General features: G+C 34.1%; 1 protein-coding gene across 4 annotated transcripts in view; it reads right to left on the bottom strand.

Annotated features, from left to right (window-relative positions):
- Positions 1 to 18,498, bottom strand: part of LOC123552258 (arrestin domain-containing protein 3-like) — a 227,853-nt gene that overhangs the window by 108,673 nt on the left and 100,682 nt on the right. Inside the window, exon 1 of one of the 4 annotated variants that reach the window (XM_045341772.2) lies at positions 17,372 to 17,929. The exons of the other annotated variants lie outside the window; for them this stretch is intronic. Within the exon in view, the coding sequence (XP_045197707.1) occupies positions 17,372 to 17,373 (2 nt within the window). The 5' untranslated portion in view covers positions 17,374 to 17,929. Of the gene's footprint in view, positions 1 to 17,371; positions 17,930 to 18,498 lie in introns of those variants that run through there. 4 annotated transcript variants of the gene reach the window in all.

Below are 18,498 nucleotides of genomic sequence, written 5' to 3'. Positions count from 1 at the left end.
AATCAAATTAGGTCCTTTAAATTAATTTACTAAACTTCTCTTATTTTTCCAGCTTACTATTGAAACATGTCAAGTCTACAAAAAGTGTTGACTGAAAATCTGACCAGCTTTAATTTGAGGAATGAATTGTCCAACAAGTTTGGACAGACTGTCCAGTGTTTGCCAAACAGTCCTCAATAACGCCAACACAATTTGCTCTAAATCAGACATGGTGTGTAGCTACCGCTCTAATAGCAGGTTTTACAGTGAGTTTTAACTGACAGACAGACAAATTAAATGAATATCTGTTGTGAAGATATGGTCATAATGAAGCAGTAGAGCCTAAAAGAATTCTGTATCTGACACCAAAATTCTTTTTTTCTAATAGCATATTCCACACAAGTCTGTGAAATCTGGCATTGTGTATAACTATGTATCCTTTTCTCATATCGTTAATCTCTCATTATAGCTGGAAAAAGTAAAGAAATTATTTTACAGAAATAAGTAAATACAGTTCAAATATGTATCTAGAAATTTAATGAATCTGTCATTTTGTTTTTTGTTGCCATGGAAACAAACTGGCTGCCATTTTGATCAAATATTTCAATGCTCATAACTTTCTCATTTTGAAGCGGATTTTGAAAATTCTTTCACTTCTTCAAATGATTTATGAAATCCTAGCAGAAGGAATCAACATAATAACAACATTACCTTAATTTCCCTTTAAAAAGAAGTCATTAAAAAAACAATTCAATGTTTACAATGGATGATACACGATGGATACCGGAGCGCCTACCGACACTGGGCATTAGATCTGGTAAGCTTATAAAACATGTTATGTTGCTCCATAGTTTAATGCAGTTTCATATAATGTGATACTGTTCCAATTTGATTAACCCTTTGCTAAACTTCTATAATGAACTTGTCCATCTTTCAATTGGGACGTACTCATTCTGTTAAAAGGGGTGCATGCCAAAAAGATACTGACCGAATGGCGAACAGTGAAGATCATGATCAGACTGTACAGATGTGCAGGCTGATCATGACCTGCACTGGTCGCAAAGGCAGACTCAATTGTGTCCAGCATGATAAGGGTTAATGTAACAATTTTAGTCTATTTCACTCTTGCTATTGTATATTATTTGCTTGTGCTCAAGGTAAGTCAGTATCACAGTCAATCCCTTATTGTGTGCCAGTGAACTCATGACTTGTATGAACTTCCGTTTAGTTATTATCATGGGATTTCTGCAAATGTCAGCAAAGCAATATTGATTGTTTAAGGTCGAAAGATACTGATGGGTGCATGTGAACTTACTTTAATCTATAATTTATGTTATATATGGAGCAGCTTCAGTTTATGAAAAAATTATACGACTTGTCACTCAGTATCACAGTATTAATAATTGTGTCAGAAAAAAACCCAAAGCATCCCAAATACATCAGAGAACCAAATTTAATAACTTTTCACATATTTAGGTTCTTTAATTATTTAACACTTACCCTGCTAAATATCTATAATGGATTTGTCCCCCTTTCAATTTGGACAGTACCATGAACTGTTAAAATGGGTGTTTACCAAAAAAGATACTGACTGAATGGCAAACAGTGCAGACCGATCTTGGTCTGCACTGGTTGCAAAGTCAGAATCACTTGCCGCCAGCAGGCTTAGTTCAGTGAAAACCAGTTTTGAATATATAAGAAGGTATGATTTTTTTCCCAAAGCAAATGAAAAAATTTGGTGAACACCAAATGTTTCAAATGTGTACATCAAATTAACAAGACGGCCAAGATGGCCCTAGGTTGCTCACCTGAGAAACACACCATAACACACCATAACAGTGTAAACATGTTTGACCTAATGATTTCATGGAAAAAATATTGACCAATTATCATTAAAATTGGAGCAAAAAATCTTGAGTATAAACAAGTATTTTCTTTGATCTGACCTAGTGACCTAGTTTTTGACCCCAGATGACCCATATTCAAACTTAACCTAGAGTTCATCAAGGCTATCATTCTGACCAAATTTCAAGAAGATCAATTGAAAAATACAGCCTCTATCGCATACAGAAGGTTTTTCTTTGATTTGACCTAGTGACCTAGTTTTTGACCCCAGACTACCCATATTCGAACTTGACCTAGATTTCATCAAGGCAACCATTCTGAACAAATATTATGAAATCCAGTGTAAAATGCAGCCCCTATAGCATACACAAGGTTTTTCCATTATTTAACCTAGTGACCTACCGTTTTTAAACCCAGCTTATCCATATTCAAACTTGACCCAAATTTCATCAAGGCTATCATTCTGACAAAATTTAATGAAGATCAGTTGAAAAATACAGCCTCTATCACATACACAAGGTGTTTCTTTGATTTGGCCTAGTGACCTACTTTCTGACCCCAGATGACCCATAATCAAACTCAACGTAGATTTTATCAAGGCAATCATTTTGACCAAATTTCATGAAGATCAGTTGAAAAATACAGCCTCTATAGCGTACACAAGTGTTTTCTTTAATTTGACCTAGTGACCTACTTTTTGATCCAAGATGACCCATATTCAAACTTGACCTAGATTTCATCAAGGCTATTATTCAGACATGATTTCATGAAGATTTACTGGAAAATACAGCTTCTATTGCATACACAAAGTTTTTCTTTGATTCAACCTAGTGACCTAATTTTTGACCCCAGATGACCCATATTCAAACCTGACTAATAGTTTATCAATGCAATAATTCTGACCAAATTTCATGAAGATCAATTGAAAAATACAGCATCTATCCCATACACAAAGTTTTTCTTTCATTTGACCTAAGTGACCTACTTTTTGATCCAAAATGACCCATTTTCAATCTCGGCCTAGATTTCATTAAGGTTATTATTTTGACTTAATTTCGGGAAGATCAATCGAAAAATACAGCCTCTATCGCATATACAAGCTTTTCTTTGATTTGACCTAGTGACCTAGTTTTTCACCCTAGATGACCCATTTTCGAAATCGACCTAGATTTTATCAAGGTTATCATTCTGACCAAAATTCATGAAGATTAATTGAAAAATACAGCCTCTATCGCATACACAAGGTTTTTCTTTCATTTGACCTAGTGACCTAGTTTTTGACCCCAGATGACCCATTTTCAAACTCGACCTAGATTTTATCAAGGTTATCATTCTGACCAAAATTCATGAAGATTAATTGAAAAATACAGCCTCTATCGCATGCACAAGGTTTTTCTTTGATTTGACCTAGTGACCTAGTTTTTGACCCCAGATGACCCATTTTCAAACTCGGCCTAGATTTCATTAAGTTAATCATTCTGACCAAATATCATGAAGATCAGTTGAAAAAAAATACAGCCTCTATCACATACACAAGCCAAATGTTGACAGACGACAGACGACAGACAGACAGACAGACAGACAGACAGACAGACGAAAGACGCCAGACATCGAGCGATCAGAAAAACTCTCAGGTGAGCTAATAATTTTCAACAGAGTACAGTAAATAATCTTTCAGATACTAAAACATTCAGTGGAGATACTGTCTGTAACAAGGATTTTGTAGTTGTGCCTAAGTGACAACTGTATCACCTGAACTAATGCTGTATTGTTCTGAAATCAAGGTATGGACTACATTTTATTCTTTATGTTAAGCTTGTCCCAGTTGCCTTACAGTTCATTTTGATAAAATAGAAAAATTAGTTCTGTCTGAACTCCATTAAATATTCCATTACATTTTTCATGTCTTGAAAAATCACTAATGATTTTCCATTGAACTAATGCCGAAAAAGCCTACTTAATGTTTAATGAATGAAAAAACAACAACACTTGAATGAAATGAGCCGTGCCATGGGAAAACCAACATAGTGGGTATGCGACCAGCATGGATCCAGACCAGCCTGCGCATCCGCGCAGTCTGGTCAGGCTCCATGCTGTTCGCTTTTAAAGCCTATTGGAATTGGAGAAACTGTTAGCGAACAGCATGGATCCTGGCCAGACTGCGCGGATGCGCAGGCTGGTCTGGATCCATGCTGGTCGCATACCCACTATGTTGGTTTTCCCATGGCACGGCTCAAATAATCAATGCAGCTGGTATTGATAGAACTATAAAGATGTCAAGAGTAACTTTTGTTAAGGTAGCTGGATACCTTTGTGATCAGATCTAACTGCAACATAATCTAATCTTGCAAGAAAAAATCATTACTACATTAAATTTTGTGAAAATACTTGATATAGGACTCTTCAGTAGTAGACAAAACACACCAGAAACACTGCTGCAATAGCAAGTCTGCAGCAAGAACATGCTTTCATGACTCTAGCTGAAATATTTTTTTTCAGATATAATTGCAACAGAACTTTTTAGCTTTCACTAAGTCAAGGACCATAACTCTTGTCAGGCATAGTTAAATCCCGAACAGAATATCAGGTGCACAACTTTGCATATAACAATCCTCTAATGTTTTAGAACTACGTGAAATACTGTTTAAGGACGTATGCTAGAATTTGGTGCGAAAATTTTCCCAATAAACTCCCGATAACTGTTTTCCCAAGAGTTATGGGGGGGGGGGGGGGGGGTATCTGCCCTTGAAAACGGCATTTCCCCCCAAAATGACGTTTTCAAGGGCAAATAACTCTTTTTCAATACCGGTGACCTATGATTTTTATTGCATATTTTTGTTTCTTAGATGATTGTCCTTCAATATCCGAAGTTTAAAGAAATTCTGTTATTGGGAAAATTTTCGCCCATCTCATATACAGGGAATTCTAGCGTATGCCTTTAAGGCACATGGATGCAAACTTTTATGCCATTTTATGCATATTTTTGACACAGTCAAAGGCCATACTTTTGGTCTGTTTGAGTGAAATCTGAAACAAAACCTTACATGCTGAATTATATTCCTGTAATGTTTCATAATCCTACGTAAATTACTTTTTGAGACACAAGCAACACAAACCTTGAGACCATTTTTATGCATAATTTTTATTTAATTTGAGTGCCTTAACTCTTTTCTGGTTGTGTAAAATCCCAATTAAAACACATAGTGCTCAACATCACACTCTGAAAACATAATCATGTGAGGTTTGATGACTCTAGGTCAAATACTTTTTGAGATACAAACGGCAAAAATTCAAACAGATGGCCAGACATACCGACAAGGGCATATCTAAGTGCTCCAAAAACAATTGAAGTGGTGGGCACAAAAACTAACTGGTAACACACCAAATACAGATAGTAAATGATGCACATATTGCAAAAAGTAATCAGTAATAGACCTAGCTATTGCAGCAGCAATTACCCTCCCCCCCCCACCTCATCCCAGTTATAAATCATCGTTTTCAGGACATAACTGATAGGAACACCTGTAACAAAAAACAGTTTAAACAACAGGGCCAAGATGGCCCTAGGTCACTTACCTGAGAAACACACCATAACAGTGTAAAACATGTTTGACCTATTGATATCATGGAAACAATATTCTGACCAATTTTCATTAAGATTGGACCAAAAATGTGGTCTCAAGTGTAAACAAGTATTTTCTTTGATTTGACCAAGTGACCTAGTTTTTGACCCCAGATTACCCATATTCAAACCTGATTTCATCAAGGCAGCCATTCCGACTAAAGTTTATGAAAATTCGGTGTAAAATGCAGCCCCTATTGCGTACAAAAGATTTTTCTTTGATTTGACCGGGTGACCTAGTTTTTGACCCCAGATGACCCATATTCCATCTTGACCTAGATTTCATCCAGAAAACATTTAAATAAATTTTCCTGAAGATGCGGTGTAAAATGCAGTTCCTGTTGCATACACAATGTTTTTCTTTGATATGACCTAGTGACCGAGTTTTTGACCCCAGATAACCCATGTTCGTACATGACTTAGGTTTCATCAAGGCAACCATTCTGACTTAATTTCATGAAGATCAGGTGTAAATGCCGTCCCTATTGCATACACAAGGTTTTTCTTTGATTTGACCCAGTGACCTAATTTTTTACCACAGATGACACATTTTCTAACTTGACCTAGATTTCATCAAGGCAATCAATCTGACTAAATTTTATGAATATCCAGTGTAAAATGCAGCCCCTAATGCATACACAAGATTGACCTAGTTTTTGATCCTAGATAACCCATATTCAATCTCGGCCTAGATTTCATCCAGACAAACATTCTGATAAAATTTCATGAAGATTCAGTGTAAAATGCAGCCCCTAATGCATACAAAAGATTTTTCTTTGATTTGACCTAGTGACCTAGTTTTTGACCCTAGATGACCCATATTCAAATCTGACCTAGATTTCATCCAGACAAACATTCTGATCAAATTTCATGAAGATCCAGTGTAAAATGCAGCCCCTAATGCATACACAAGATTTTTCTTTAATTTGACTGAGTTACCTAGTTTTTGACCCCAGATGACCCATATTCAAACTTGACCTAGATTTCATCAAGGCAATCATTCTGACCAAATTCATGAAGATCAATTGAAAAATACAGCCTCTATCGCATACACAAGGTTTTTCTTTGATTTGACCTAGTGACCTAGTTTTTGACCTCAGATGACCCATATTCAAACCTGGCCAAGATTTCGTCAAGGTAATCATTCTGACCAAAATTCATGAAGTTCAATTGAAAAATACAGCCCCTATCGCATACACAAGGTTTTTCTTCGATTTGACCTTGTGACCTAGTTTTTGACCCTAGATGACCCATATTCAAACTTGGCCTAGATTTCATCCTGGTAATCATTCTGACCAAAATTCATCAAGTTCAATTGAAAAATACAGCCCCTATCGCATACACAAGGTTTTTCTTCAATTTGACCTTGTGACCTAGTTTTTGACCCCAAATGACCCATTTTCGAACTTGGCCTAGATTTCATCAAGGTTTTCATTATGACCAAATGAAGTTCACTTGAAAAATACAGCCTCTATCGCATACACAAGCTAAATGTTGACGGACGACAGACAGACCCCGGATATTGAGCGATCACAATAACTCAATGCTCAGGTGAGCTAAAAATACAGCTTCTATTGCATACACAAAGTTTTTCTTTGATTTGACCTAGTGACCTACTTTTTGACGCAGATAACCCATATTCGAACTTGACCTTGATTTCATCAAGGCAATCATTCTGACTTAATTTCATGAAGATCAATTGAAAAATACAGCCTCTATCGCATACACAAGGTTTTTCTTTGATTTGACCTTGTGACCAAGTTTTTTACCCCAGATGACCCATATTCGAACTCGACCTAGATTTGATCAAGGCAATCATTCTGACCAAATTTCATGAAGATCAATTGAGAAATACAGCCTCTATCGCATACACAAGCTAAATGTTGACAGACGACAGACAGACAGACGCCGGACATCGAGCGATCACAATAACTCACCTCAGCATTGCTCAGGTGAGCTAAAAATACACATTTTCAGGAAGTTATCTGCACTTGCTGTGAGACATTTAAGAAGTTATTAACCTGTTTCTGTATTATATATATCTTATGTTCAAAAAGAAAGCATTCATGTACCTAACAACTGAACAATTCAGAAATCAATTGGCAATCAATCTGTTCTATTTTTGTGAAACAGACACTTAACTATGTCATGTTCTTCTGTTTCAATCAATTGATTACCTTTATCAACATTTACATTAAAATCTCCATCCTCTTTTATCTGACCATGCAAAGAATGGAGCAATTGTCATGAAGTACTTCTAAAAATAGCCAGATGCTGGCAGACTTTGTGACAAATTATCCAAGGTAAACCTCCAATACTCATTAGCTATTGCTTTAGTGATATGCTGATTAATCAAAATACCATAAAACTTGAATAAAATTATTCAAGACTTGATCAATGAAAATCAGGATGTTTACCAATTCTGATGATAAAATATTTCCCAGGATAAGGGAATTAAACCTTCCTGGAAACAAATTTGTCATTTTTACTTAATAATACCCAAAAGGGAACTGTCATGGCTAAAAAACTATGAATCCTTGCGCTATATAATACATGGTTAACTATAAAGTAACTCATGGCATATCTGTATTGCATAAATTGGTATGAATCTAAGGAATCAGTAAGAAATGTTCAGTATCTTTGCTCAGTACATTCCTCAAAGATACAGTTCCATTGTATACCACTGTAGTACGAGACAAAACCTGCACTGTATTGCCATTCATTTCTCCTTCTACAAGTTTCTTGCATTTCTATTTGTCAAGAGATGTCACATGCAGATTAGAAAATTATATTCCATATCAGGTTAGTAATTTTCTGATATGAATTCTGATTAAAACAAAATAATAAGTGCATTGTATTTTTATAGCTATGGCTACAGATATCATTTCAAGAGTAAATTTAGTGTTTATTGCTGTTTTTGTCCATTCATGATAATAGCCATAAGAAAAAGAAGCAGAAGAACAGTAACTCTGTATGGGAGATAATGCAGAGATTATGCTAAGTAAGTGTTTATAAGGTAAATCCTCATAAAGCAAAGGATTTAAACAATTCTTTACTCGTCAGTTTGTTGTAGGATTATTTAATCTACATGCAAGATAAAGGATCTAACAGGTATAGTTTCAAGACACTTCTGACATTGTGATATCTAATGACTTTCAAATAAAAGGATGGAACAAAGTTTTCAGTGTTTTTGAACAGAACTAGTTCATAACCTGTCAACTATATATAAAACACAATGTCACCAAACAAGTAATGACTGCAAGATTCCAATCTGCACAGTATCTTTGTTATCCAACAAAATGTCTGATATTTAGCCTGTATCATTTGAGACCAGTTACCATGGAGTTGTCTAATTATGATTTATTAAAAAAAATATACTCAAGTACAGAGTAGTTGGCAAGACAAGTTTTTTAAAGGTCCATAAAGCTTTAAATTTTATGTTAAAAGGAGATGAAGCTAATGTCCAAATAGATGGTATGCATAATTTCATGGTGAGACAAGGAGCTGCGTTCAATAAACACTTGATGCCCCCGGTGGCATCCTTGTCGATACAAAGCAACCTAAGTCCAAAACGAGGTCATAGTCAAACTGAGGTCAGGTGATGTTTGAAGATGAGGAATGGTCACAGGTTACATCTGTATTAGTATCAATTCATTCTTGTAAGTGGTATTGATGCTAGACGAAACGGTCCCATTTGGTTAACCAAGAGATGGCCCATATAAAGCAACCTAAGTCCAAAATGAGGTCAAGGTCAAGGTCAAACTGAGGTCAGGTGATGTCTGAAGATGAGGAATGGTCACAGGTTACATCTACATTAGTATCAAGTCATTCTAGTAAGGGTCATTGATGTTATGAAACGGCCCATTTGGTTAACCTCATATAGAGCACGAACGAGCAGAAAGACGGAGCAGGAGATCCATCACATACCCATCGAACAACCGTACAACAGCATATCCCCGCATCAGTAGATGCCGGGGGCATAAAAATGCTAGTTTTAATACTTCACATGAATTTGTAAAGTTAGAGCTACAAAGGGAGGAACTTAATAATTTCATGCTCATAACAGAAAATGTGGCAACCACATTTTAAACAAAGGCACTATGAGCCTTAAAAAAAATGCACTTGTAATGTCCAAATTCAGAAAATATGGAAGTAAAGGTTAGTCAGCAAAACAAAATTGTTACACAGCTTGTCGGTGACTGGACATGGGATATAGCCATTGTCTTGAAAATCCTTATCTCGCCTGATATGGATTTTTGTGACAGCCTATATCATGTATCCATGCCGTCATCACAGGTTTTGTAACTGATAGTATTCACAAGGCAATACTGTGTGTCTACCCTGTTTACAATATGACAAAACTGCATTGTCCTGTATTTAATGAGGCAGTACTATGTCTGCACTGTATACTGTGAGGAAATATTTTATTGCACCGCATTCCTTGAGTATGCCCTGAGTTATGCTGATTTTGCATGTTCAGTAAGTGTGTAATATTTTACATTTAATGTTATTATGGAATACTGCTTTTGCACTCATTAAGTAAAATATGTGTCATTAAGACAATACCGACTTTGCACTTCAAGATATAAGGCAATACTGGTTCGGCACTGTATGTAATTAGGCAATACCAGTTTGGCACTGTATGCCATCAGACAATACTGGTTTCAAATGTACTGTATGCCATAATAGGCAATACTGGTTTGGCTTTGTATACCATTAAGTGATACCTGGATTTTGCACAGTCTGAAGATAGGCAAGACTGGTTTGACAATGTATGCCATTAAGCAATACTATTTTTGCACTGTATGCCATTCAGTCATACTGGTTTGGCATTGTACTTCATAAGAAATTCCAGTTTGGCAATGTATGCCATCAGGAAATACTGCGTTAGAATGGTATGCCATAAGGCAAAGTCATATTTACAATAAATGCTATTAGAAAATGCTCTTTTTGCAATGTGAGCCATAAGACAAAGGTCTATTTGCAGTGTATGCCATTAGGAAATACTGGTTTGCACTGTATGCCTTGAAACAAAGCTCTATTTGCACTGACTGCCATTAGAATACAGGTTTTTGTAGTAGCTGTATGCCATCAGGCAAAGTTGTAGTGTATATGGCATTACAATAATCAAGAGCTGTCAGAGGAGACAGAAAGCTCCACTATTTTGATGCTGGACAGTGATTACAGGCATAACTGAGGAAACTAGAGCTACCACTAGAATGATTAACGTCTCATATGAATCGAGGTGATGGTGTGGAACAACTGTTACAAGTTTGAATCATATCCATTAACAGTTTTAGATGAAAATGCATCAAGCTTAATCTGGAATTCTAGGCCAAAATTCATCCAATAATGGTGCTAGAGTTAAGATAAGACTATGGGTTTTTGAAGTATAACAAATGAAAACTAGAACTGTCACAGGAGTGACTCATACCCCCACCATACGGTCTTGTCACAGAACAATGGCAACCATAAGAAATCTTAAAAATACTTAGAATAATATAAAAATGTCAAAAAAAGCTTAATACTTAAAAAGAATTTTACTCGTCTTTGGAGTACTTCATCCTGGGCTTCCACATATATCCTGGGCTTCCACATATAAGTAATACTAGTGTAATACTAATATAGTAATACTAGTTAATATAAAAAATCTCTAATATTAGAGATACACGAGAAGTGAATACAAAAAAAATGTCTTACCAACCCATGTTACCACAGAAAAATGTATTTACTTTTTACATAGGACTTATAATAAAAAGAGTTAGAAAAATACCTAAAATATTGAAAACCTAAAAATAGGATTTCTAAAAATAGACTAATTCCTGGAATTTAAGGGGAAGAAACTCAGTACAAAAGTTTAAAAAAGGTTACTTCCCTTTGGCTCTAAGCCAATCAGAATGAGATATAGTGAAAATACATCAAAATTAACCTTAAATTCTAAGTAAAAGGGGACATAATTCAAGGAAAATTTGTGTCAGAGTTATGCACTTTGTGTCACATGATGTGGGTGATGAGGTGGAACATCTATTTTAAGTTTGAATCAAATCCATTCAGTAGTAACTGAGATATAGTGAAAATACATCAAAATTAACCTTAGATTCTAAATAAAAAGGGGCATAATTCATAAAAAATTGATGTCAGAGTTATGCACCTTGTGTCACATGATGTGGGTGATGAGGTGGAACATCTATTTTAAGCTTGAATCAAGTCCATTTTGTAATAATTGAGATATAGTGAAAATACATCAAAATCAACCTTAAATTTAAAGTAAAAGGGGACATAATTCATAAAAAATTGATGTCAGAGTTAAGCACCTTATGTCACATGATGTGGGTGATGAAGTGGAACAACTATTTTAAGTTTGAATCAAATCCATTTAGTAATAACTGAGATATAGTGAAAATACAACAAAATTAACCTTAAATTCTAAGTAAAAGGGGACAAAATTCATGAAAACTTGGTGTCAGAGTTATGCACCTTGTGTCACATGATGTGGGTGATAAGGTGGAACATCTATTTTCAGTTTGAATCAAAACCATTTAGTAATAACTGAGATTATAGATTTCGCGACGCAACGGGACGGGACGCGACAAAACTGACTCCTATATAGCCCCCCACAAACATGTTTGGTGGTGGTATAATTATGATTCACTTGAAAAAACTTAGCCCGACTCTTTAACATGAGCAGTCACAGATCAATATCCTATTATTACATACATTTATTTGTAATAGTGTTTTCTTGTTATTATTAACTGGCAGTAAATTGTTTCAGTAATTCATTCATATTTACAAATTTCTCATGAGAATTTTGCTACTTATCTTTTAAGTTCAGGAACTTTATGTACTTATAATTTATAAAACAAATCGTTGTTATTCAGTATACTGACCTTAAACTGGAACAATTCAAAGATTATGAACAGTTGCAGCTCTATATAATTTATTATCTGGGAAAGAACTGACAGTAAAACCCTAAAATAGCACACAATGTACAACATAGATAAACAAACATGGAACAACAGAGGCTGCCATTATTTATTAGAATCAAAACATAAACACAAAGGTAATGAATGTGTAAGTTATTAGAGTCTGTTGTTTTATACCATTAAACACTGTCACACTTTGGCATAATTTTCTAATGATGGTGGTAGGTTTATATACCTGATCAGCATAAAAAGGAAATAAAAGAGGTCTTAGTACCAAGCAAACAGTTATAATGATAAAATTATGTGTACTTTTACAATGTCTGTATAGAAATTTCCAAGCCTATAGAATAGACTGTGCTTGTAGGTGCTCAATCAAATGTCTACATATTAATTTCTCTACATGACCTTTTTTTTCTACAACTGATATCAAGACAAACACATTATTTCAAATTTGCATGGCAGGTCTTACATCAGTCAGTACATTATGTATACTACATAGGTTAAAATTCTTGAATTTTCTTTTTTTTTTCATTAACTATATAGCATAATTATATTCTGAAGGTATAGTATTTTTCAATAGGGGTATTAATTTGTCATATATTTTTGTAATTGACATATAATTCAGATATGGCTTTCATACAACTACTAAAAAATTTATTGATAAAGGTTATAATGCAGTAATTCGGTCCAAAATGTGCTTCCGTGGTGTAGTCGAAAGAAGTCCCTAATGAATAGATCCTAATTTTTCCATTTTTCACGCATTTGCGCGTAAATCGGGGGCCAAATGGGCATTATTTCACTTGCTGAATGAATTTTACATAAAACAGGACACGTTTCATGCTAATACTCGCATGTTTTCGAGTTGTTTACTTGAAAACGAAAGTAGGGTGTTTATTCTGCAGACCGCTTTCTGAAATGCGGCAATATGATAGTACCTGACTTCAGTTGACTTGCATTTCACTGCATACTATTCAACACCCCTTTTTCTTTTCGTTTTCTTGAAGCAAATGTATGGATATCTTGTGAGAAGAGTGAAAACTGAACTGAACAATTGTGCTGAAGACTGGTTTTAAGACAGACATTTTTTTTGGTATTAGCTTAAGAGTGAATAAGATTCTCGAAACCTCACATGTCTTAATAGCTAAATCGATTGAATGTATAATGAGTTCATGCAATAATCATTAATGAAATTTGAATTGACCTATTTGAACTATTGGCAGCAATTCTGCATGAAGTCAATTGTTCCAGAATGTGTGAAAATGCAAAATGATCTTGAGCACATTCTGCAATGATGATATTCGATCAGGAAATAATGCATCAGGTGAATTTTACCAAAATTTACATGACGCGACCATGGCAATTTGCCAGAAAGGTAGGGTGGCTCCTTAAAGTCTTATTCTTAAACCCGAATTTTACAATGAATTGTACCGTCGTATCATCTCTGAATAGAGATGAAAAGTTATGAAATTTGTAAAGTATTTCTAGTTTAGCAGTAATCGGTCCAAATGTGCTTCGGGTGTAGTCAGATCCCAAAAATAGATCATTTTCATTTTTCGCTTGGCGTAATCGGCAAGGGATTTCACCGTTGAAGATTACTAAAATAGACACTTTCATTAATAACGCACGTTTCTTGTATTAATGAAATTATGGGTGTTTATTCGGAACGCTTGCTGTTATGCTGCAGACCTTAATGGAATATAGTACCTGACTTCAGGTTGATTGCATTTCACTGCATACTATTCAACACCCCTTTTTCTTTTGTTTTCTTAAGCAAATGTATGGATATCTTGTGGAAAATTGGTCTACGATGGAGTGAAAATCTAGAAACTGTAACAAAATTGTGCTGAAGTAGCTGAGTTTTATATGAAACAAAGAACAATTTCTTTTATTGGTATATAGCCTATAAGAGCTGAAATAAGACTTTTCTCGAAACACATCACAATTAGTCTTAATAGCCATAAATCGATTGTATATGTTATAAAATGATGTTTTCAATGCAAAATAATCATTAAATTTGAAAAATTTTGAATTTTGACCATATTTTGAGTAAATGCACCTATTTTGGCAGCAATTTCTGCAATAGAAAGGTCAATATTTTGTCTCCAGAATGTGTGAAAATGCACAAAATGCATCCATTTGAGTCACATTCATGACGGAATGAATGATATTTCAGAATCAAAGTGAAAAATAATGCAAACAGGTGAAACTTTTACCAAAATTTACAATGACGCGACCATAGAGCCTAAATTTAGCCCAGAAAATGGGTAGGGGGTGGCCTCACTTAAATGTCTATATTTCTCTGAAACCTCGAATTTTCACAATGAAACTTGTTAACATGTTCAGTATTACATCTTTCTTGAAAATAGAGATGAAAATGTTATGAAATTTGATAAAAAGATATTTCTTATAGGTTATAATGCAGTAATTCGGTCCAAAATGTGCTTCCGTGGTGTAGTCAAAAGAAGTCCCTAATGAATAGATCCTAATTTTTCCATTTTTCGCGCATTTGCGCGTAAATCGGGGGCCAAATGGGCATTATTTCACTCGTTGAATGAATTTTACATAAAATAGGTCACGTTTCATGCTAATACTCGCATGTTTTCGAGTTGTTTACTTGAAAACGAAAGTAGGGTGTTTATTCTGCGGACCGCTTTCTGAAATGCGGCAATATGATAGTACCTGACTTCGGTTGACTTGCATTTCACTGCATACGATTCAACACCCCTTTTTCTTTTTGTTTTCTTGAAGCAAATATATGGATATCTTGTGGAAAATAGGTCTACGACTGAGTGAAAATCTAGAAACTGTAACAAAATTGTGCTGAAGTAGCCGAGTTTTATATGAAACAAAGAACAATTTCTTTTATTGGTATATAGCCAAAAATCAAATCTGTCCCTTTTAATTAACTCCCTTTAATTAAAGTAAAAACTGTAACAATTTTAATAATTTTACAAACTATGACAACATAGTACATTTGTATTTTTTTCTAAATCTTTAACACACAGAGCATTTCTCTGCAGTTCTATTTTTTTTTTGCAGCCAATGAACTTTCAGTTTCATATTAAAATTTTAAAATGTTATATAAACCCCATTTTTTTCTGGTCCTGAACTGCTGCAACAGAGAATGAGTGATTGTTTGATATATTTATTGTAAACAAATCATGACAAATGTCAGACACTGAAATCATTTCATTTGGTTGGCATTTTGATCTTCAATGGGTTTTTCATGAACATTTGCCACTCTTAAATTTTAAAGATATCATTTAGAATTAGGCTTTTGAGAAACAAAAATCAAACAACACCAAATCATAGAAAGAAAGAGTTGTTTGACATGAAAATTGAACAGCATGTAAAACAAGTATATTACTTTATGAAACAAGTGTAAGTATACTGATATAAACATTGAATTCCGGAAAAGGACTGCCTAAAAGGGCCCCACTTCCGGACAGTCAAACGCCTTTAAAAACTCACCATTTTCAAAGAACTGTTACACATGTTCGTTTTGATGCATTTGTTTATCTTTATTTCTTTACAAATGGCATTCATTTTCAAAGGGAGACAACTTTTTCCGAATATTTTAAGTACAAATGGCATTTATTTTCAAAGGGAGACAACTTTTTATGAATATTTTAATTATCTGTGGAGAAAAATTTATGTCCGGAAGTTTGGCCCATTTAGGCAGTCCTTTTCCGGAATTCAATGTTAAATATATCAGTATACTGACACTAGTTTCGTAAAGTAATATACATGTTTTACATGCTGTTCAATTTTCATGTTAAACAACTCTTTCTTTCTATGATTTGGTGTTGTTTGATTTTTGTTTCTCAAAGCCTAATTCTAAACCTTAACATAAATCTTATCATTAGTCAATTATGTCGGCTTACCATAAACTAAATAAAAATTAGTCCTAAACCAAATGTTCATAATTTTACAGTATCTGATAAAGGTTGTTTTCTTTTCTTTCTTTTTAAATAATCTTTCATTCTGTGAAAATTAGCAAAATTTTGCAAGAAAAAAAATCATATTGTTTGATTGCATGATTATATTTAAGTCAATTTTTTTTTCTAACATTTAAACAACTATACCCAATTTCACAGTAGAAAAATTAGTTGTCATTTACTGGCAGTGCGAAAGTTGCAAAATTTAAACTTCTTACAGTATTGGTGGAATGGAAGTTTTTGGTTATTTTATAGCTAACATACAATGGATTATCAGTGGAGACTCTTCAGTAACTTGCAGTTGAGAAGTTGTCAGTTTCTTCCAAACATAGTTGACACCATTGTAAATCTTTACATTCTATTACTATTTTAAGGTTTTCTCAAGTTCTGCATACTTATCTATTTTTCTTTAATCCATTAGTATCAGAAATTATCATATATCATTAAATCTAGGTTGAATCGAATGTATTGTTTCATGTTATTAGATATGATATAATGTAAGAATAATTGCTACCCTAACTGAAACCTAAAAGAGATTATCCGAAAATGTTAACAGACTTTTGAGTTCACTCTATTGTTAGAATGCTTCAAACTCATTTAAAAAAAGTAAACAAACGAGAGTGAAAAATATATGTTATGAAATATTTTCATAATAACATTTATGATGCTTATTATACTATTATCAGTATACTGAATAAGACTGATGGCTGCATTTAAAAAAACAATATTCAATCTCAGGGATCTGAATGCCATTAATCACTTAGATATCATCTAAATATTTCCTCTTTACATAAAATCTGCAGTTTTGTGAAACAACATTATTAATAGTCAGCACAGAAAACATGCAATTCAAAGTCCCATTATTCTATTTTAAAAACAACTTGGCAAATTATAAATATGAAATGTTACTTTTAAAATGTGGGCCTGTCAAAAAGGAATAAAACTATAACAGTTTTTAACAACTTACAAAAATTTCCTAACAGAATCTACCAAAAATGCAACTGATGAAGTAGATCTAATCAGCTGTATGACAAAATCAGTATCTCATAAACTAAAATACTTACATTTAAATTCCCTAAAAGTTCCACTTTCCTAATTCCTTCATTCAAATTTTCAACAAAAAAATCAACACATTTTTGTTTTACTCTGTTCCAATTTTTTCCAAAGTATGTTCAGGAAAATATTATCTTGTAGATTATCAATTTGATACCACAAACAAACAAAAAAATCATCAGATTTTATCATACACCTCAATGACAGACTGTCACATCCACAACACCGGATTTAATATGTTTGCCTTAGCTTCTGATCATTCTCCCATTCATCATAGAAAAGCAAACAAGGTCTCTATTCACTGCCACCGACTATGTTATGCTTCTCGCATATTTTCTAGAGAATTTTCTATCTTTTCTATCGACCAAAGTGAAGAAATCAGAAATCGTTCTTTCACATCAAAAGGAATCATTTATAGGAACCCAACACAGAATCTGTCAAAAATTAACACAAAAAGAGTTGTTTTTATCTCTTTTTCCTGTATGTGTTACCCCAGGAATCACATGTATATGACTTAAGACACCCCGTAATCAATTATCGTGTTTCTCAAGTACTTTGTAGCAGAATCGCTACTAAACTAAATAGTGTATACAGAGCTAACCCAGTGCTGCTTTTATACCAATGTAGTTTCCAATACATGATATTCATTCTCGCCTTTCAAAAAAGCGTTTTTTGTTCTTTGATACAGAATTGATATTTATTGTTGTCGAAGAACCTATCTCTGGAACTACTTTATGTTATACTATTAGAGTAGTGTTGAAAATGCTATTAAGAATTACTGTAACAATCTGTTTTATCTGAAAGTTACTTGAAACGTTATGAGGCAGACAAGTTTTCAATCAAACTGATACCAGTGCAATTGGGAGAGGACCTTATAATGATGCTACTGAACAAATGTGATGAAAATCTCTCTAGCTGTCGCTCGCAGGTATTTCTAATTTTAGCTCTAGCAGCCCCTAAAAGGGGCCAAGTGCCCCCGTTTGATCAAAATTGGGAGAGAATCTTATAATGATGCTAGACCAAGTTTGATAAAGATTCATCAAATCGTCACCTCAACGCAAGAAGTGGATAACTGCATTGACTTAAAGAAGGACTTACTCACTTGTGCTAAGGTGACGAAATGATTCATGAGGAGGAC

Source organism: Mercenaria mercenaria, chromosome 4 (assembly GCF_021730395.1).
Source record: "Mercenaria mercenaria strain notata chromosome 4, MADL_Memer_1, whole genome shotgun sequence".
NCBI lineage: Eukaryota > Metazoa > Mollusca > Bivalvia > Venerida > Veneridae > Mercenaria > Mercenaria mercenaria.
Note: the sequence above shows the minus strand (reverse complement) of the source record. Positions and strands in the feature narration are given on the sequence as shown.